The 21,514-nt window shown below is 48.6% G+C and overlaps 1 protein-coding gene across 5 annotated transcripts in view; it reads left to right on the forward strand.

Annotated features, from left to right (window-relative positions):
- MTMR14 (myotubularin related protein 14) overlaps positions 1 to 21,514 on the forward strand; it is a 34,201-nt gene continuing 12,687 nt past the window's right edge. For 3 of the 5 annotated variants that reach the window (XM_074835673.1, XM_074835675.1, XM_074835674.1), the window contains exons 1-16: positions 1 to 156; positions 251 to 396; positions 5,503 to 5,611; positions 6,633 to 6,708; positions 7,429 to 7,489; positions 8,045 to 8,167; positions 8,701 to 8,774; positions 12,293 to 12,363; positions 12,956 to 13,030; positions 15,443 to 15,509; positions 16,537 to 16,622; positions 16,924 to 17,000; positions 17,241 to 17,277; positions 18,724 to 18,794; positions 19,427 to 19,476; positions 19,697 to 19,835. In XM_074835673.1, coding sequence (XP_074691774.1) covers positions 34 to 156; positions 251 to 396; positions 5,503 to 5,611; positions 6,633 to 6,708; positions 7,429 to 7,489; positions 8,045 to 8,167; positions 8,701 to 8,774; positions 12,293 to 12,363; positions 12,956 to 13,030; positions 15,443 to 15,509; positions 16,537 to 16,622; positions 16,924 to 17,000; positions 17,241 to 17,277; positions 18,724 to 18,794; positions 19,427 to 19,476; positions 19,697 to 19,835 — 1,385 coding nt within the window. In that variant the 5' untranslated portion in view covers positions 1 to 33. Of the gene's footprint in view, positions 157 to 250; positions 397 to 4,616; positions 4,800 to 5,502; positions 5,612 to 6,632; positions 6,709 to 6,816; positions 6,942 to 7,428; positions 7,490 to 8,044; positions 8,168 to 8,700; positions 8,775 to 12,292; positions 12,364 to 12,955; positions 13,031 to 15,442; positions 15,510 to 16,536; positions 16,623 to 16,923; positions 17,001 to 17,240; positions 17,278 to 18,723; positions 18,795 to 19,426; positions 19,477 to 19,696; positions 19,836 to 21,514 lie in introns of those variants that run through there. The other 2 variants (XM_074835677.1, XM_074835678.1) reach the window with 2 other exon arrangements.

A 21,514-nucleotide genomic window follows, 5' to 3' on the forward strand; every position in this document is an offset into this window, starting at 1 on the left:
GGGCCGGCGGCGGTGGTGGTGAGCGGGGCGGGGATGGCGGCGGCGGCCCGCGGCTGCCCCCCGGCGGGCTCCGGGGACCGCGCCCTGGCTGAGCTGCTGCTGGAGTTCTCCCGGGCACAGTACCGCGCCAAGGACGGCGGCGGTGCCGCCGCTAAGGTGTGGGGGCCGGGGTCGGGACTGGGGCGGGGGGGGGGGGTGCTGCGGGGGAGCGGTGTCGGCGCCGCGGTCGCTGACCGGTGACTGTGCGCAGGTGGAGCGGATCGAGCGGCGGTGCCTGGAGCTCTTCGGCCGTGACTACCGCTACAGCGTGATCCCCAACGCGCACGGCGAGATCTGCGCCCACTACCCGCGGCACATTGTCCTCCTGGAGCGCGACGCCGGCGCCGGCCGCGACCCGTAAGGGCCCCCCCGGTACCCCCCGACCCCCGTCCCGTAGGGCTGACAACCGGCGGGGGCGGCTTCGCGCTTTGCCCTGGGGAACTTTCACGCCTGGCGGCAGCCGCTGCCACTCCGGGGCTCCCGCCGGCCGGGGGAAGCCCCGCCAGGCTGCGCTGCGGCTAATTATAGCCGGCGGTGTCAGCCGCCGGGTACGCCGCTCCCGGGACACCCCTCGCTGCCTGCCAGGGCTGCGCTTCGCTGCCAAGCTCCTGTGGAGCTCCTCCGGGCTCCCCAAGTCTCTTAGGCTTCCTTGGTGAAAGCTGCTAAGCTAAGCCTGTACCTTGAGGGGTGTGAAGGGAACAGGGTGCCCAACTCCGCTGCGTGCTGTCCTCGCGTACACCTGAGCACAGTCCTGGATCCTAATGATTGCCGTGCTGCAGCTCGCCCAGAGACTCAAAGAGCTCGTGTCTGGGAGCAGGACTGTGTGATGCTCTCCCTGTCTTGATGAAGTGCCAGTGGTCTGGCTGGAAGGCCTCTGATTAGAGAAATTTTAGTCTGGAGAGTATCTTGGGGCAGGGGAGGCTGGTAGGGGCTGGACAGACAAGACAATCTCAACAGAAATAGTCTGCTCCCACCCCGGTATGTGGGTCAGTGGGCGCTGATGTTTAGTGAGTTAATGGGAAATGCTTGCTTGCAGTTTAGTGCAAGTCTAAGCCAATGCCTTTCTGGACTTTGACCCACAATCATGTCGGTCTCCCTTCTGGCTGAGCATTAGCTTCTCCCTGTAGTTCTAACGGCAGCCTCTCATTTTTTATCTTCTCTTCCAACAAAATGTAACGCAATTTTGCAGTCTTAACCGTGTCCACGACAAGGGTAACGTGTTCAAAAGGAGGGTGGTCACCGAGTTCCCCTCGCATGTCCAGCTGCTTTGTCTGAGGAAGGCAAACCATGCTGGCACGTGGGCCGAGTGCTGTAGGAGGGGGTCTTTGGAAAACAGGCACATCTGATTGCCAGGTGGGAGAATTTCTGCTTAACGGTTAGATCAGATTAGAAACGATTAAACCCCTGGCTGCAAAAAAAGGGAAACTGAAGTCTGACGCAGTAAATGTAACTGGGAGTGTCTTTAGGGAAGAGAAACCAAATGCTTCTGTTTTTCACATTCTTTCAAGAGGAAAGGATGCTTAATTTTTCTGATGAGTATTCCAAACAAGTGTACTTACACTTGGTACCGTATTTTATTCCAAGACTTTGCAAGCCAGCAGTGGCAATTAACTTTTCAAATACTGTTCTTTCTAAGTCTTGATTTGTCCCAGAGAGTCACAGAAACAGACTACCCTTTATCATCCCTCTCCTCCTGATTTCTGGGTGATAATCTCTGTAAAAGCCACAAAGTAACTTTTAGACAAATCCAGTTTTTAGTTTCATCACTGTACTATAGAATAATTATGAAATAGAGACTGTTGCACTTCTTGTGTTACAGAATGCAAGAACCTCTTCCAGTGAACGGGACACTCCCTCTAGGACTGAGTGTCTTTGGCTGCCTTTCATCTTTGTAATGTTCTTAATTAGCTGGTAAGATCCCCTGAAGCCTGTGGGATGCTTCACACCTCTGAGAGTACCAAGGTTTTTTGGAAGCAGTTCTCACTTATGCGAACTCTGTGCTGCCCCATCGGTTCTGCTGGTACAGCTGCTTCTAAAGCCATGCAGGGAACCAGCAAAAAAAGGATATTTTTAACCCAGATCAGTTTCCTCATCCTGTTCATTCTGTGACTGGGCAGCTGGGGGAAGAAAGGGTGTTGCTTCGTCAAAGTTTGCTAACAGCACTCTGAAATCTGGGCAGGTGCAGGAGGAATTTGGTGTATGGTTTTGGCCTTTATGCCCCTTGGTGCTGCTCGCAAGGAGCCACAGAAAGTAGCAGAGCGTGTCTGTTGGCCAGGAGTGCCTTCCCTGTGCTGGGAAATCTCTGATGTCCCCCCAGAAGGAGTGGGCAGATGCTGTAGGAAATGGAAATGGGGGGATGCTCTCAGTTTTTTACTCGCTGTCTTAGAGTTACTGTGATCGTGCTTGATGAAAATGTCCAGATCTCAGACAAGGCCACGTCTTTGGTTTCACCTGACGATCCTGTTATGTGTCTGCACTCCACATATGATCACAGTTGCACATAATTGAACAATGTGAGAGGAATGCTTTGGTTCCAATGCTGTTTTGGCTACCCAAAGAGAAGTATCTCTGCTTCAGGTCTGTCTAAAATATACAGTTGCCAAAACAATTGCTTGCTCTTACAGGAAATGTTTTCCTTGCATTTAAAAAGATCCAGGTTTGGGGTCTGATTTTAGGGGGTGGGTGGACAGGGAATTACTATGGAGGTAAGGTTGCCCAGCAGTATCTTCTGGAAAACAAACTCTTGAAGAAAAAAAAAAACAAACACAAAACACCTGAAAGACTGAAAAATTTAAGATACCCATCATTCCTTCCACCTCATTCTCTGCCTTGTGCCAAGCAGCTTTAATGATGATCTTCCACACTGCTGTTGAAGAGTGCTCTGCTTTCTGAACCTTTTTCAGTAGATTTTACTCCTACGTGTGCTGCATTTAATCACTTGTCCCTGTAAGAGCGTTGCACCTGTTCTTCAGAGCAGCCTTTCCCTTTACTACAGGAGTCTTGGTACAACTGTGTTTACATGCCATGTTTCTCTCTAGCTCTTGTTTATCTCTAGCTTTGCTGATGATGGTTCTTGAGACCATCCGAGAGCCCCGTTTGTAGCACAGCTGTGATGGATCACAGAGCAGGTCTCTCTGCTGCGCGTGCCAGCTTCCCAAGGAGCAGGAGTGGGAGCCTGGGAGAGGGGTTCTTCCTTCCATGACCCCAGCGGGGTGCTGGGCTTCCCGCTCGCCCCGTGTCCCAGGTCCCTGCCAAGCTGCTCGGACTCATTCCCCAGTGCTGCGACACCTCTCTGGGGAAGCACAGTGTGCTGAGAGATGAAACCTGTTGTCTTGTCTCACCTCCTGGGGAGATGCTTCTCTCATAATTTCGGATCTTCCAGGCATTTGATTTTTGCTGAATTCCAGCTTCTGGACATAGCAGTCCCCCAGAGCTATTCTGATAACATCATATTAAAGTTCTTGGTTTCCCCCTGTATTTGCTTTTGCAAAGGAAACATAAGGACAGCTGGAGCAGAGTGCAGGATGTATCTCTTTTAAAACCAACCCCACAACCAAATCTATACATCAGAATCTTTCAAAATTTCAAAATAGTTTGGTATTGGGAGTTATACACAAAGGCATCTCTTCTCAAACTGCTCACAGGCTGTTCCTGTGGGGTGTGTTACTCACGTGCTCTCTGAGGAGGGAAGCAGATTGTGGAGCTCTTGACTGTTTGCAGTGACAGCGATGAGCAGGGTTTGTGTTGTGCTGATGGGGTACGGGCTTCTCATGCCTGCACGTAGTCTAATGTACTGCCATGTAAAGTATATTGTGTTAGCATCTTCATGTCTTTGCACTTAGCACCTTCATGTCCACAACGTGTAAAGAAGATTAGCTTCGGTTCTTGTTCTTTAAATTCTGGTATATGTCAAAGCTCTTTGGAGCTGGACAGCCAAAATAGTTGTGTATATAGGGAACCGTGAAAAACCTTAAGCCTCACTATGGATTCTGAGAATTGAATCCTTTTTTTTAAAAAAAAAAAAAGTAGGATTTTAAGATCTTGTTTGCTGTTTCCCTGCTTCCACTGGCACCACCTTGTGTAATATTTTCCATAAACAGATCAATTCTGATGTTAATAATAGATTCATTTTTTTAATCCTTCCCAGAATGGCAGCTGCAGGTAATTTGCTCCACACTCTCACTGATTCTGAAGCTTAGCAACTTTTAACTTCCAGCATAAAGGTATTAATTTGTTCTTATGCCAGCATTGTCCTTTGCCTTTGAGTTCTTCTCCCCCGCTGTTGTAAGTCCTCTCCTTCACCCTAATGCATAGACTGTTGTGTCCTCGCTTCATCTGCTCTGCCAGTCAATCCACGGTGGTTTCTCTTGCAGCATAGACTGTCCCCTGGCCATCCTAATCATCTTGCTGTGCCTTTTGTGCGTAGATCACTAGAATCAGATGCCTTAGCTCAGCTCAGTAATGCTGGTACTTCTCCTTTCCATTTGAGAGTTTCCTGTGATCTTATTTGTCCGTTTGTTTCAGACTTACCGTGCTGGTAATGTACGAGCATCCAGAGATCAGCCAGTTCATCTAGGCTCCTCTACTGAGTTCCACTACGGGAAAGGGCTAACTGGGAATTCTTGTTAACCATCTCAAGTGCATGGCCATGCAGTTTTATGTGTCTAGACTTCATCTGGTTTCTGTTATGTCAGTCTGGCTGCTTCTCCAATTCCTTGTGGAAGCTCAAGTCCTCCCTGCATTGATGGTTCCTCCTGGAGGTCTGTGTAGTTCAGAAGTCAGTTTGGATTCCTATCAAATATAAACTGGTACTTGGACAAATTGCAGCAATTTTAACTTGCTTCCAAAATGTGTCCAACTTGGAACACGTTTTTGTTTTAACTTTAACCAGAAAACCAAACAAAATTTAGTTACGCAGATGCGGCTGACATTAATTATCCCATTCAACCCACTAGCTGATTTACAGACAGTTGTCTAAGTAGCCAGCAACACAAATGCTCGAGTGACCAGAACTAAGGTTCATTGGGTGTTCAAGCTTTTATTCTCCATTTTATTTATTTTTCCTTGCAAAATTAACATTCTGTAGTGAATTCACTCTGATGGTAGTGCTGAGCTTCTTTTGGATGGAAAGGTGGTGGGGAAGAAAGCAGAACATACATTTGTAATCCACATTAGTCTGTAGCAGACCATTCTGGTGTTACTTACATTGCCAGCTCCTGAAGATGCTTCTTGTCATGTTCTGTGCAGCTGGTCTTTCAAAATAAAGAAAAGGAGACAGAAAAGCATCCATATGTTGTATAGCAGCAGAAGCAACTCTTAAAGAAGTGTCCTCTCACTTGCTAGCTTCAGAGCTGGCTTCTAGGTGAAAGGGATGAGGATTACAGCCCCGGGTGTCTGTAGCAGCTTCGCTGAAAGATGTGTGAGAAGATGCTCTGTGTACTGAACCAAATCTCTGTCCTCTAGGTTTGAGAGCACTGTGCAGGTTGGCAAGCTGCAGGACCTTATCAACCGAAGTAAGATGGCAAGGTGTAGAGGACGATTTGTTTGCCCGGTCATCCTGTACAAGGGAAAGGTAAAGCTTTATGGGTTACCTGTCTTAGAAAATGACCTTTCTCCCCGCCGTTTAAACTGCGCAGCCACATCTTCAGTTGGTTGTCACCTTTCTGAACGCTGTAAAAATCTGTTCTTGGCTACGAGCAGGCAGCCTGTAGTAGTAGATAGCACTTGCCGTCCAGGCTGCATAAATCATCTCTGGGGACTTCAGGCTATTTTACCCCACCATGTCATGAGTGTTGCACCAACGAGCTAACATTTTCTCCGTATGTATGTCCCTTCTGAAGGACCAAAGATACTTGGTCTTTGACAAGGGAAAGACAACTATTGTCGCTTTCTCCCCCTTACTCTTCCCAGCAGTGAGCTCCCTTTGAGTAACTTTTCTCTCTAAAGAGAAATTTCCCTTGTCTATTCCCCAGGGAGGCAAGATTGAACAAATGGTCTTATGAATGTGTGGGCTCGTCTGCAAGGGGATCTGTAAGAAAGTGAAATTAGATTCATTTTTATGTGGATTACTTAAACTGTATTGAAGCCCTGTAGGAGTAGTCTCATTTAGAATTTAAGCAGCTTAATTCAGTTTTCTTAGTTCAATTTAGAAACACTGTGTGAATAGTAAAATCACACCTGTGACAATTTTAATCTAGCTTGACTGAAGCCATCGAACCTGATGACCTTTTTCTGCAGGAGTGAACTGCCTGGAGTCCTACTGGGACCATCCATAATCTTATCCACAGGAATGTGGAAATAAGGCTCAAGCAGGGTATTAACAGAGCATGGATGTTGCTAACTTGGCAGGAATGGACTGTATGAGTGAATTGGAGAGCTGGAGTTGAAAATGTGGTTTAAAAACCAGCTACAGATAAAGGGAGTTTGATGTGTTTGGAGAACTCGATCTGGACCAGAGTTGCAGGAGAGACTGCTGAGAGGCGGTAGCTGTAGGTACCAACCATTTCTATGAGACGTGACAGCAAATAGGCCAGAGACATGATAAAGGAAAGACTCCTGGAGCATGTGTGGTTAATAACAAAATCTTCCTCCAGCATATTTGCAGATCAGCAACGCTGGCCGGCTGGGGAGAGCTCTATGGACGCACTGGCTACAACTATATCTTCTCAGGTGAGTGAGGAGCCATTTGTTGCTCTCTGCCTGGTCAGTGCTGGGACAGTGACCTACACCCGAGAGCAAGCTCTTCCTGAGAGCTGATGCAGAGCTCTAGTGTGGACCTGCTTCTGTCAGACCCTGCATAATAGAGCAAAGACTGAAACTCATCTCCATTTCCGAGCACCATGCTACAGGACAGAGCGCCATAGCTCATAAGAAGCAGTGACAAAAGAACTTGAGGCTGAAAAGTGAGTTATGGGAAGCATGTAGGCAAGTAAAGCAGCCCAAAGGATTCAGGGTACTGATTCCCAAACATCAAGGGTGGGAATAATGAAAGAAAGAGGATAAGAACTTGCTGTTGCTTGGCTAATCGCTGGGAATCAAATCCTGCCAGTGGCGAGATATACTGGACTCTAGGGTGAGCTCTTCAGGGGAGTATTGGGTGTCTGTAGTGTGGGAGCTGAAGCTTGGCTTGACAAAGCACTGTGTAGCACTACTGGGGTGTCCTTCTGACTATCAATAATGGGTTTGACCTGTCTAGATCCTTTGCCATGATGAGGGGGCTATGTTAGAAAAGGGGCTTTTCAGGAAGAGGAAATATGGGGAACTATTGACAGCACTTTATGTGTAGAGAGAAGGCACCAAACCATGACCCTTTTAGGCATCTGCATGTCTTGTCAGGTTGGGGATTGAGTTGGTTTACACAAGCTTCAGTTCTTAATGCCTTCCTTGCAGGAGGTTCTGATGATGCTTGGGCAGATGCAGAAGATATTTCAGAGGAAGATTCTGCACTTAGGTTTGTATGCATAACAATGGGGAAGAGGGAGTTTGGACCAAAACTGCCTCAGCCACTCAGTTCTGCTCTTTTCTAGGCTGGGCTTTGGGTACAGGCTTGAAACCATCACTAAACTTGGAGTCTTACTTTCCTTTCTTTTGAAAAAGAGTCTTGAATGCAAATGGCTGACTGAACCCAGTGTAACTGAAGCTGCTAATCTCTTGCTGGAGGGAAGGGCTGGAGACAGGAATATATAGAGCCATTTTAAAAGATGTTTGAATTACATCGGACGTGTTTACTTCATCAAAAAGTACATCTCCGGGCTGGAGAAATTGTTCTGTATCTTACATGCTTGTTGCAGAACGGACTGAGACGTGGGGAGGGACCCTAAGCACAAAGTCTGCAGTATCAGTTCATTGCAGAGTTTGACTGTGACCTGTGGAGACAAGGCTTGTGCTATGCGGCTTATGGCTAGAAGCGATTCAGGGAAGAACTGTGGCAGTATTGTGCAAAGAATCAGACTCAGTGTGGTCAGTCTTCCATGCTCATTTTGCTTTGCCTTGTTCTGTCTTGCAGAAATGCAGATTCACAGCTGTTTGACAAAGTCAGAGGGCACGACATCAAGCTGCTTCGATACCTGTCTGTCCGATATATCTGTGACCTGATGGTGGAAAACAAGAAGGTGAAGTTTGGCTTGAAGTGAGTCTGGGTTCATTTGTTTTTCTGCAGGATTTGGGTTACAGCTAGTGTGGCCCTTACACGTGAATTGCTGTTGGGCGTGTGTTCAGCATCCTGGGAGCAGTCCCTGGAAGAGCACTACAGCAGGATCAGTTAGTTGATGCTGTAAAAAGAACCCCAAGGTTTTAGGCCAGAGAAAGGTGTATCAGTGGGCAAGATAGCTGCTTTCATCTGTCTTCTGCAGTCTGAGTACGTTTTCTCTGTAGAGCTTGCAGTGACGTGACAGTCACGCCTTCAGAAAGGGGAGAGTAAAGGAGCCCTCTGCTTGTGTATAGGAACAGAGGGTGTCGTTTCTCCTGGTATTTCTTTCAGAGGGAAGCTTTAGTGGTTTTGGGCTATACCTGTTCATTTGGATGTGTTGAGTAAGTTCTGCCCCTGCTCACTAATGAGTCAAGTCATTGTGTAGGGAGATGTGACAGGTAGCCTTCAGGGTGTTAGTCTCTCCATGAAAAATACTCTACAAATGTCTCCTGTTTTCCTCTTGTCCTGTGCAGTGTGACGTCATCTGAGAAGGTGGACAAAGCTCAACGTTATGCTGATTTCACGCTTCTCTCCATCCCATATCCAGGTACAGGACTGGTGTCCAGAGGGACTCCCAAGGGACAGGTGACAATCCGTTACTGGGGACTGGGAACTACTTCTGTGTGTGTGTGTGTGGTGAAATGACTGTGGCTTGCTGAATGTTTTCCATGCTCCCCCTGGAGAGAAGCTCTTTTATACTGAGAACAGTGCAACAAATCTGGATGCTCTGGGAGTGTGAGTCAGCATTAGGCACTCTTTGAGGTGGCAAAATAATTTCTCAGCAGTTCTAATTAATTCAAGCATGGAGAAATAGTCCCAGAGGTGGAGCTGGGGTTAAGATGGCCTTTGACACCCTTGCAACTCCAAACTGCTACTTGATGCAAAACATATCTTGCTCTGCGTTATGTAAAACCCCAATTCGTAAGAGTATTTTCTAGTCATAGTGTTCCAGAGCACCACTCTAAGATATCCCCAGTGCTAGGCAGAACTGTTAACCTGAGCCTGCAATGTACGACAGAGATGCAGATCGCTCCAGCCCGTCTCCCTGGCTATATTAGTCCCTGTGCCTAGCAACCACTGCTGGGTCACTTGCTGCACTCTTAAAGATGAGCTGAATATTGCTGCATGCTGATGTCGGGCTCGGTGATAGGATTGACGTGAGACTGCTGTGCTTGAGCTCTGTCTGCAAGAAAGGGCTCTCCTTTCTCTGTTGCACACAAAGAAAGGGAGAAAAAAGACCAAAAAACAAAAACCAACAAAACTTGTGGGTGATCCAAACCCAAACTTTTCCTTGATTACTAGTTGTTGCCCTTAAACATTTTATTTTTTTGAAAAAAAGGTGTACTTCCTTATATTCAGAAAGTAGTGGCAATTCAGAGAAGCTGCATGAAGATTTCTGTCAAGTTTATCTGCTCTGCAGATTGCTGAGGTGTACAAAAATAAGAGTATTACTGGTTTCTGTAGCGCACAGCACAGGTATATGTTACTGCTGTATGCCTCACCAAACTTAGAACACGAGAGAGACAGCGTACACATCTCTTGTAGGGTTTGTAAAGAATGAGGAAGAAGTGACTGTGTAGAGTTAAGCTGTCAAGTTGTTACTGTATGGGGAGCTCATGTTGTATGCAGTATTTGGTAGTGGTCCTTCCTCTTCTGCCATCTGGGACAGCTGCTTTCCTTTAGCAGCTCTCCACTGCCACGCTAGAGGTAAACCTTATAAAACTGGAAATTCTCCCTGCAGGTGTTGCCTGATTTGAGCAGTGCTGGTCCATAGTGGAATGTTGGCATTCTGTTGAATTTAAGGCATACACATTTAAGGATTAGCAACCCCTCTAGTGGCTGGCCACGTGCCAGGATACGTTCTTATTAGTGTTTCTGGGTTTGCATTGAAAGAACTTCTATTTTGTAATTTGTATCTAAAGTTATTCTGAGATCCTGTTGTCTTGAGTGAGGCAGTGTCCAGACATAGAATCATACAATTGTTTAGGTTGGAAAAAAACCTTTAAGATCATAGAGTCCAAGCATTAACCTAACACTGCCAAGGCCACCACTTAAACCATGTCCCTAAGTGCCACATCTACACGTCTTTGAAATACCTCCAGGGATGGTGACTCAACCACTTCCCTGAGCAGCCTGTTCCAATGCTTGACAACCCCTTCAGTGAAAAAATTTTTCCTAATGTCCAATCTAAACCTCCCCTGGTATAACTTGAGGCCATTTCCTCTTGTTCTACCTCTTGTTACTGGGGAGAAGAGACCAACACTCACCTTGCTACAACCTCCTTTCAGGTAGTTGTAGAGAGCGGTAAGGTCTCCCCTCAGCCTCCTCTTCTCCAGACTAAACACCCCCAGTTCCCTCAGGTTCTCCTCATAAGTCTTGCGCTCTGGACCCTTCACCAGCTTTCTTGCCCTTCCTTAGACCTCAATGTCTGTCTTGTACTGAGGGGCCCAAAACTGAACACAGTATTTGAGGTACAGTCTCACCAGTGTCGAGTACAGGGGGGACAATCGCTTCCCTAGTCCTGCTGGCCACGCTATTTCTGATACAAGCCAGGATGCCACTGGCCTTCTTGGCCACCTGGGCACACTGCCAACTCATATTCAGCCAGCTGTCGACCAACCCCCCCAGGTCCTTTTCTGCCAGGCAGCTTTCCAGCCACTCCTCCCCAAGCCTGTAGCATTGCAGGGGGTTGTTGTGACCCAAAGCCTTGTTGAACCATACAGTGGCCTCAGCCCATCAATCCAGCCTGTCCAGATCCCCCCGTAGAGAATTTCCTACCCTCAAGCAGATCAACACTCCTGCCCAACTTGGTGTCATCTGTGAACTTACTGAGGGGGCACTTGATCCCCTTGTCCAGATAGTCGATAAAGATATTAAACAGAGCTGGCCCCAGTACTGAGCCCTGGGGAACAACACCACTGGATTTAACTCCATTCACCACCACTCTTTGGGCTCAGCCATCCAACCAGTTTTTTTTACCCAGCAAAGTGTAATGACTGTCTAGGGTGAAAGACTTGGATTAAAATGGGGTATCTGTAGAAGCTTTTGTGCTCTCCGGTGCAGAAAACCCCTCTTTTTCATTTGGCTGGTAGTTGGCATTTGTAGATGCCAGTACTTACTGCTATAATCCACCATTCTTTGCTTTAAGCTGTTGTTTAATTGGAGTTAAATCTCAACTGACAGATTGCTTCCTGGCTGTGTGTTTTTGACAGTCCTGTCCTTGCACAAAGATTTTTTTAAAAAATGTTTTTTTTTTCCCACTGAAGTTACTCATGACTTGCCTGTGTTCAGTGCCTGGCACAGGGGTGTTGTGGTAATGTGGGCACTGTGGCACTGCTGGGGCTTACACAGTATGTTGGGAGAGGTGTTTCGTGTAGCCTGCAGGCAGCCGCAGTGCTAATGGTGCTGCTCAGCTGTGACTAAGTGACTTGCAGTTTGCAGCAGAGACTTCAAATAGTTGTTTGAGAAGAGCCAAAGGACACACTTCAGGAGGGGAGAGCTTGGGGGAAACCTTGGAAGTGGTTATGTACCTGCTTCCTTCAGATAGGGCAATCCAGGTGTTTGAAAGAGGAGACTTAAATGTGAGAGCAATCACAGCTGCCTCTGACAAAGCCCTTTCTTGTTACCTGCAGCAGATGCCCTGTGAAAGTTGGCTTTCCCCAGGGCTCTGCCAACACCTCCTTTTGCTGGTTCCTTCTCACTCAATGTGTCAGTCTGATACCTTAGATCTGTCCAAAAACCAGTGGCCCTGGGAAGCGCAGCTCCTTGGTGAAACCTCTTGTTTGGGAAAGAATTAAATCAGTCCCTCACACTCCACATTTGCTGTGTGTTTGGAGTTTGCCCTTTGTTGTGTGAGTGTGTTCACTGCTGAGTGCTCTGGGTTGTTGCTGCTGGGAGGCCGTGCTGCACACTACTGATGATTACTGCCCTTCTCTTCCCGCAGGCAGCAGTTTTGATTGGTTTGGTGCTGTGGAGCCCCAGGCTGCCCGCACTTCCAATCCCACAGGGCACTTCAGTTGTTAGATAGCAGTTAGCTGAACGGTTCATTATCTCTTTTTCTTGCAGGCTGTGAATTTTTTAAGGAGTACAAAGACCGGGATTATACAGCTGAAGGTCTCATATTTAACTGGAAACAGGTACATGAGCGTTATAAAATGGAGAGCTGTGGGCTTTACTGGGCTTAAGTCTTGCCTCAGAATTTCTGAGTGATGGTGTATATGTGATGTGCTTATTTCTGATCACAAGGAGGAAATGAAAAGGACAAACAAAAGAGATAATGAATGTACTAAATTATTCATTGTAAAACTCGTATGTAAAATAAATGAATCGTTATCCTGAAGTCCAGGATGCTTGACCTCTCATGGCAGGTATGGGTTGCTCCTGTTTTTGAATTTGATATTTTATTGATATCCTCTGTTCCGTCTTCATATTCTGCCTCCTGCTGAAGGAAATGGTTGAGTGGTGCAGCCCTACAGGAATTCAGAAACTAACATGCCTTGTCCCTGACTTTCACTGTTGGGAGCACAGAAAAGCTCCTCTTGTCCACTAGTCCTCCTAAGAGGCTATGAGTTAATTCTTACTACTTCAGGTTTTTGCATCCAAAGATGCTTTGCTGAGACATTTTCTTCTAGATGCGCCATTTGGCATTTGTTGGTTTGTTTTTTCTGGAACTCGCTGCCTTCACATCGTGGCTTTTCTCTGACCAATTGTGTTTGGGTTTTTCTGCAGGATTACGTAGATGCTCCATTAAGTATCCCAGTCTCTCTGACCCAATCTCTGAATATTGATTGGAGCGAGTACCAGGTGAGCAAAGCAGCTATCTCTGGAGGAGGTCGGAGATTCATTCAGGAAAGATCAGTAAAGATTTGGAGTCTGACTTGCTCCCGTTGCCGTAATCTGGCTCACTTCATACCATCCCAGTGGGAGCGAAGCTGCTTACTTGACTGTTCAGAATGGCAGTGGAAATCCTCTACCCAAAAGCCCCGTGGCTTGGTGTGTCCCGAGGCAGCAGACTGTAACGTCAACTCTTTTTCTGTAGCTTGTGTAAAGCTTGCAGTCCATTAGGGAGATATGTTGCTAACAAAGGTAAGGAGCATGCCAGGAAACAGAAAGCAGTATTACTTGTTTGCAATCTTAGCTCAGCACGTGCCTGCAGCAGACAGACTTCCTTGGCTGTGGAGAGTCTTGAGAGAGGCATGCGAGCAGTAGCCAAGTGACTAGGTGCCTTCCTCAGGGGCGTGCAAGGTGCCTGTTCTATGGGAGAAGAGTGTAAGGTCATAATTGACCATAGCCTGTCTCCATTCCTTATTACTGTGACAGCATCACAAATGATAATTGAACTCTTCTGCTTGCCCAGGCTTCAAGGTTTACCTTTGTTTGTACCAGGGAGCATCACGTAATACTGCTGATTCGTGTGCTCCATTTCACACATCAGTGGGCCTACCAATCCCCCCAGGTTTTGTGATGATTGACTGTGCTGGAGCATGTCACGCTCCTGTGCTCTGTGGCTGGAAGCAGCGCAGAACGAGCAGAGCTCCCTGTGCTGGGCCAGCGTTTGTCAGTCAGTGATGTAAATAATGTTTAAGCGCCAGCATAAGCAGAATCACGGAAAAGTAGCTTGCGGTGTTGAAGCAGAACTAATGGGACCACAGCTTGTTTATGGCTAGAAATTTGTTCACTAGAATACTGAGCAGCCCGTATTTTAAAAAGGATATTAAAAATTGAAGAGGGTGTAATAAATAGATGCAGAAGTGATCTGAGACTGGAGAAGGTGCTTCACTTAAAGCTGAAGTTCTCAGTCTGTTTAGCTAATCACAAAGGTGATAGAGGGTTGGCTTGATTAATGTGTAAGTACATTCACAGGGAGAAAATACTAATTCTAAAGCACTCTTCAATCTGGGCAAGAAAAGCTGCACAGGAAGCAATATCTGCAGTCTGAAATCAGACCTTCAAATACGGAAAAGCAGTCTTGCGTGTTATTTTTGAGGATGATCTGTTGGAACATGCTGCCAAAGGAGTGATGAGCTGTCACCCCTAGTTGAGGTGCTTCTCTGGGCAGAGATGTTGCCAAGTACAAGCTTCAGGCTGTATTTGGGGCAAATGAACAAAACTTTCTGGTTTGTGGTATAGAGAGATCAGACCGGATGATTAGATGATTCCTTCTGGCATAAGCACAAGATTGGGTTGAATTGGGCAGATAAAAGACTGTGGAAGTATGTGTTTTTCTGCCCCAGGCTGAGTATGTTCCCCATTTCCTTACTCTTTTGTTGCTGTGCAGGCTTCATTGGCAGAGGAATGTGTGCTTTGTCTGACAGTAGTCTGAAGTGTGGCTACACGTGCATGTGCACACATACAAGCACACAGCAAGTGTTCAGTTGCAGTCAGATGTCACTTATACCACTACCACTGTCACAATGAAACGTGTGTCCCTCTCCTTGCCTTTTCCGTGTTGGTGATAGCCTATTTTCCTTGAGCTAGTTCTGCCTTTGATCAGACCACTGAAATTCCCTGCATCTTCTCATGACAAGAGCGGCACGCTTGTGTGTTCTGTTTTTCACCTGCACCTCTTCTAGTGCTGGAGTTCAGAGCCTTTCTGTGTTGCTGCTGCTACTTGGGTGCTGCTGCAGAAGTCCAGTGCTTGTCTGGAGCACTGAGAGTGGGTCAGCCCTCTGCAGGCAGCCTGCTGGGGCCGTCTGCAAGGGCCAGAGAGTTTTGGAGAATGTGCTTGGGTTGAGGGAACGGGCTGCTGACCTTGGCCTGCTCACCCTGTCATGCTCCTTGCATCACGTACACAGCTGTAACATGGCTGCTGAGCCATTTGGTTAAGTGCACACGTGCGGGGGGGCTGCGGAACTGGGTCAGCGCTCAGCAGGTGTTTGCTGGCTCACATTAGTCTCTCTGAGCATGGTCTGCTTGGAGCTTTGGGGCTGCAGGCAAGCAGGTTCTGTGCCAGCCAGGCAGACAGGAGAGATGGCCTTCTTATTTTTAATTTTTTTTTCCTGCCTGGTCTTTTGTACCAGAGCGCCTTTTGCAGAGGATGGGGGGATTGATTAGCGCACCAAGGGGGAGGTCTGTCGCTCTGAGGAATGGCCACAGGGTTACTTCTGTTTTGCTGTTGTTCTGGGTAGAGAAGCCAAGAGCATGGCAGGCTCTGAACTGCAGAGCAGCCTTTTGCTGTGGACAGACCCTTACCATCAACATTTCTCTTTTCTGCAGAGCTGGGACCTTGTACAACAGACACAGAACTACCTGAAGCTGCTGATCTCCATCATCAATAGTGATGGTAAGGCAGGCTCCTTGCTCCCAGTGCTCTAACTGGAGCAGTCACTGTCTGGGAGAGCAGGTGGTGGTATTAGTGCTGCTGTGGATCAGTTCACAATACAGAAGAGTCACTTTATAGAGAGCTTCACTCTCTCTTCAAAGCCGGGTGATAGTTCTAGCATCTCAGGGCTCCAGCTCCCCTCTTAGAGGTGGACTTGCTGATTCCTTGAAAACCCTCTCCTCCCAGGGATGGAGGGATATCTGAAAACTTTACCCTAATGTTTTACTACTTTAAATCTGAAGAGAAGAAACCTTTGTTCCTCTGCTTGTTGACTCTTGCTCTTATTTTGCTGGACACCTGTATTTTGTTCCCCCAACTCGGGGTCTCATTAGGTGTCTGTTTAAGAGCCCCTTCCATCCTCTGTCATCACACCCCAATGCTTTGAAGGGTGTATACCGCCCTGTCTTGGCATCCCATTCCCTCTGGGCACTGTGAAGTTGTACCTAGCACTGTCAGATAGAAGGAGCCGTGTTTGGCTCCAGCAGCACGGCCAACGACAGAGTCTCCTGCAGTAGTTGTGTTGGGACACGCCAAATTTTCTGGAGAGCGTAGGAGTTGTGCCCTGTGTGTGCCTCTGCTCAATATGTATTACTAGGAAGGCTGGTGAGACTGAAAAAAGCGTTCAGTTGGAGCAGGTTTCTCTCTGATGTGGGAATAGATTGTGATAGTGGGTTGCAACTGGGTGCGTGTATGTTCTGGGTAGCAAAGTGATGTTCATGCCTAGTGACTTCATGTCCTGAGCAGCTGTCAGGACCAGGACAGCACATCAGCTGGGGCTGCTGATAACCCAGGACACTCTGAGCAATTTGTTGGCTGCCATATTCAAGACAAAATGTTCTGGCTTGGTGGCTGAGCTCTGCTCTTGAGCCTGGGCTGTAGGGATGGAGGGTAGCTTGTCTCCTCAGATTTGCCATAAAGAAAAGTCATTGTTCATGTTGCAACATCCTTTTTTTTTTTCCCTTTTCCTTCCTACCCCTGCCTGGAACAGATGACAGTGGGCTCCTGGTGCACTGTATATCCGGCTGGGATCGAACTCCTCTCTTCATCTCCTTATTGCGCCTCTCCTTATGGGCTGTGAGTACCTGGCTGACCCACTCTGCTTCTGGGGGTGATTGTTTGGAGGGTGAGTGACTGTGTCACCAGGAAGTGGTGGTGGAGCAGTTAATGTTCCTTTTGACTATCTTGGCTTCAGAGATGGTGTGGATTGGCTTTGATGTGGAGCCCAACATGCTGTCCTGCCATCAGACGTGGTATCACAGGCAGGTAGAGGAAGCTGGGCATCTTGGATCGCCATGACAGTTTTCAGTAGATCATGAATTCCCAAGTCCCAATCCCCAGGGCTGTTACCTGAAGGATGTTCTGATTCACTTTGCAGGATGGGCTGATCCACGTGTCCCTGGAGCCCTCTGAGATCCTCTACCTGACAGTGGCCTATGACTGGTTTCTCTTTGGGTAGGCACACTAAGTTTTACTCACATAATGCATCTCTGCGCAGCAAGGGAGAAGCCTTCAGGGGGTTTGCTCACAACCAAAGGTGGATGTTGGGGCAGCTCCCAGTGAGCTGTGACAAGAGAGGCTGATGCCTTTTTTTTTCACCTGGAGGCTCAGGCATCTGGCATTCTGGACAGCTTGTGCTCTTCTGCTGATTCTGGCTGCCAGCATGTGACTGAGCTTCCCTTGCTCTCTTTCCAGGCACATGTTAGTCGATCGACTCAGTAAAGGAGAAGAGGTGAGTGTCTGGTCTGGGGCAGTGGCTGAGCACTGGTTTTTGTTTTCAGGGTACTTGTTTCCCATAGCAGCATTCACTGCCTACTTCTGGTAATATCAGTGGTCTGGCTGGGCTCTAAAAAGATTGTTCAGGTGCTGAAAATACAAAATAGGAGCCTTGCCCCATTGCTTCCTCATGTGTAATGTGTGGGAATGCTTTTCCCTCAGCCTACAGTTTGGATGGTGGGTGTCAGTCCTGCCAGTTCCCTTTTTGTGCCGTTAGTGTTCAGGCCCTGGGTGAAAGGGTGCCAGGACTTGCTCTGTCAGCTCGGCAATGAGAAGGGATGCTTAAGGCGTGTGACTGCTTGGGAGCTTGGAAATAAAGCTGTGTAGCCTTGTGTGCTTGTCCTGAGTGCCAGCCCTCCTGCCTGCATGCTGCAGCTGCATGTGGTTTGCATGTCCTGGTGGGCTCATGAAGCAGGATCCGGCCTGAGTACGTGGCAGGGTGTATCTGTGGGTGCACAGATGGGTCCGGGGGGCAGTTAGGGTTAGTGGAACTAATTCTCTTCATATCTTTCACTGTTTAACAGCAAAAAATGATTGCTCTAACTATAGTTACGGTACACTGCGATATCATTTTTTGGATAGAAATCAAGAGGTGGGGAGTATGTCTAACCCTGTTGCTAATTTCTTGCTCCTCAGACTGTCATCTCCCCAGGGAATCCCCTGCCTCTGAACAGCAGAGCCAGGACCCTGGCCTATTTTCCATTTTTCATGAGTCCAGGACCCCTGTATTAGTATCATTCCTCCCATTCATTCCTTTCCCAGATCTCTGCTGGCTCGAGCCTGGCAGCTCTGCTCTGCTGCCTGCTTGGCCATGAGCAGAGTCGATAGCTGCGACAGGAAAGGGGGTGCACGGCTGTCTCTAACCCTCCCTGCTCCCCACTGTAGGAGGGCTCAGCTCTGCGCGGGCAGATGGGGTGGCAGAGCCCCAGTGGGGTGAATGCCACGGAGCAGACTGGGGGACCGCAGACGCTGCAGGGACCTCCTGCTTCCAGGTGTGATCCAGCTGCGGTGCTGAGCTGGGGCGTGAGGCTCAAACCCTGCTAGTCCTGCTGGGTTTGCTGCTTACCTGGGTGTATGAGGAGCTGCTGGGGGCTGTTTCTTTTCCATTCTGCACTGATAGCATAAATACCTGCCGTGTGCTTGCAGCATGTGTGCAAGGCATTGATAAGGAGACTTGTTGTACACCTTCCTTTCCGGGCCTCCCTGCGGCAGGGAACAGAGGGTCAGTTTAACGTGTCAGAGGAGGCCCAGGATGGGATGGTGGCAGCCCATGGCACGTTGGAGGCTGGTAGCTGCAGATTTCTTCCTATCTCCTTCCTGCCAGCACCTCCCCACCAAGATAAGAGGCTGCGTGGAGCCTCAGGTTCATTCCTGAACCGCTCTTCTCTCTCCCTTTGCTCAGATTTTCTTTTTCTGCTTCAATTTTCTGAAGCACATCACCTCTGAGGAGTTCTCTGCTGTGAAGTCGCAGAGGTAAGGAGCCTGTGCCTGCTGCTGCATGGGCTGCAGAGCCAGGGAGCCTGTCAGTGCTGTTTCTTTGGGGAGATGGAAGCCCTGGTGTCCTGGCCCAGTTTTCTTTAATTTATTCTGCACTCTGAAGGCTGCAAAATGGGGCCGAGGCTTGTGAGGTGGCCATGTTGTGCTCTGAAAAACTGTCCATGCTGAAATGTGCTCTCTGCTTAATGACTGTCCGTGGCTGCTTTAGCACGGATGAACCCAGAGATGTGTGCTCTGGCTCAAGCAGGCTTTGCTCTGTCAGGCAGTGCTGGGGGGGGGGGGGGGGGGGGGGGCAGCTGGTTTTTAACAGACCTGCTAAACATTAACCCCTTCCTATTTCAGGAGGGGCAGAAAGAAACAAAGCCTACCCTGGAGGCTCTGAATAAACACGTCTGTCTGCAGCCTGTTGCCTCCTTCTCAAAGCACAGGGTGTGTGGGCTGGGACTGTTAGGAGAGTCGGATACTGCACATCGGCCCCATCCCCTCTGCCCCTGCACAGCTAGCTCTCCCCTGCTCTGATCTGCTGTGTGCTACAGAGATCTGGCTGTGGCCAGCCTCCCCGCAGCCCTGAAGCGTGGCTGAGGTAACTTTTGTCTTTCCTTCCCCAGAAGGAAGAGTTTGCCACCTGGCCTCACCCTGGAAGAGATCTGCATGCTCAGTGAGTGCTGCTGCCGAGCATCAGCACCCCTGGGTGCTGGTAATGGTTGATCACTTGGGGGCTTGGGTTCCCGGCATCAAGGTGACTACAAATGGGTATGCTTCCCTCGGGGCCTCACAAGAACGCGGCCCCAGGGCACGTGGGAAGTGTATTGTTTAAAGGGAGAGAAAGCCAGCGAGACCAAGCTGGTCTTCAGGTAGCTCTGTTTTCTTTTCTCTAGAGCAGAGAGACCGAGGCAGCACCACAAGTCTGAGCAGCGACTTCTCCCTGGGGATGGAAAGTTCCCCTGGAGCAGCTGGGAGCTTCACGTATGAAGCGGTGGAGCTGATGCCAGCAGGAGCACAGGCTCAAGCAGCATGGTGAGGAGATAACCACTCAGTGGGCTGCAGAACAAAAGGGGCAGGCTCTGAGCACAGTAGAAAAGATATTTCTGAAATCCCTCACCCTCCAGGTCTGCTCTCTGTGGCATGGGTTCCTTAAAGCGGAGGGAGGCTCTGCTGCAACTTGTGCTACAGAACTTCTGCACCAAAAATTGGAGACCACCCCACTGTCAGGCTCTGCGGGGATACTCCTGAAGTTTGTCCCCTGATGAGAGTAAAGCAGCTTTGTTTCATTTTCACCAGTTTCGCTGTTAAACTTCATCCAGAAAGGATTTTATTACTTTTAAAAGATGAATCCAAACTACCAGAAAAATTACATTTGGCAGCAGCCTCCCCAGGGAACAGTGGAGATAGTTTAGCTGCCCTAAAGTGAAGCTTAATCAGTTTATGGAAGAGATTATTCAGGGGAGTGTCTGCAGGTAGTGGTAGGTGGGCTGGGTGGCCAAGAAGCCCCTGTAAACTTTAGCCCCTCTAACAGCACAAGGTGTGTGAGCTGGAAGCAGGTTGCTGCCTGCAGTCCTGCTTCGAGATACTTCTGGGGTAGAATGTGAAATTCTCGGGGCTCCCTATGGATAGAGGGTCACACAGGGGGTGCAGGGGAGTGGGGAAGGTGTCTGGTGACCGCTGCTCTGCGGCGGGCGTTGTGCTTGCTTGTGGAGTTTCTGGTGCTGTTTGGGGATTTCGGAACCTTGCTGTAAGGTTGCCCCTCACAGTTTAATTTTTCTCTCTTCTCCCTCAGCACATGTGAAGATGCTATTTTATATTGCAATTATTTTAAATTAAATCTGGGTTGTGCTGGAGGCAGTTGGTAGTCCTCTGGGACTGAGCCTTCAGCCACGCTAGTGGCAGCAGCCCTTCTAAAGCACGCTGTGATTCAATTTATAAAATGCTGAAGAGGGGAAGAGAGAATCTTCCTGCAGAATCGCAAAATGGAGATGGGGAGTCCCAAACTGCATTTGCCAAGTGAGCAGCACAGAGTCCTCTTTAACACACAGAGCCTACCTATCCACAGCAAAGTGGCTGCAGCAAGTAGGGAACAACTTTCCACTTGCCTGGCTGCAGAGTAGTAAACTGGAAGCATTTACATTGCTTTGAGTGCTCAGAACATGCAGACTAAATCCTGTAGCACAAAACCTACACCTGATTTTTCACAAGGTGTGAAGTGGCCAGAGCATGCTGGAAGAGGTTTGTTGCGCTTGTGTGTGTCAGGGCTTGATTATTGTGACGTGTTTTCTAACTCTGGTTTGCTTTCACTCCTATTGGAGACATCAGACTGTGCTGGGACTAGCTGCTGCTACCACGGGGGTGGTTTGGGCCCATGCTGTGGGCATGAGCTTGGGGAAGGGAAGGTTGTGAGCCTTGCCATGAGTGAGCTTAGCGAGGGGACTGGTGATGGATGCCTTGCTGCAGTTTTTTTGTGGCTGTGTAGGCAGGAGAACAGGTAGGGCTTGCTAAAAGCTGGGTGAGCTGGACTGTGCATAGCATGAGCGGGGAGAGGAGGGGATGTGCTTCATTGTGTTGTCCTGAAAACGAGTGGCCTCGAGGTCTCCTTGCAGGGAGAGGCATTTGGGTTTTAGCTGTACAAGCCTGTTTCTGCAGGCTGTGCTTGGAGATATTGGCAGCTATAATAACATGAGATGAATAATGCTTGAGAGAGG

This window comes from Strix aluco, chromosome 11 (assembly GCF_031877795.1).
Source record: "Strix aluco isolate bStrAlu1 chromosome 11, bStrAlu1.hap1, whole genome shotgun sequence".
NCBI lineage: Eukaryota > Metazoa > Chordata > Aves > Strigiformes > Strigidae > Strix > Strix aluco.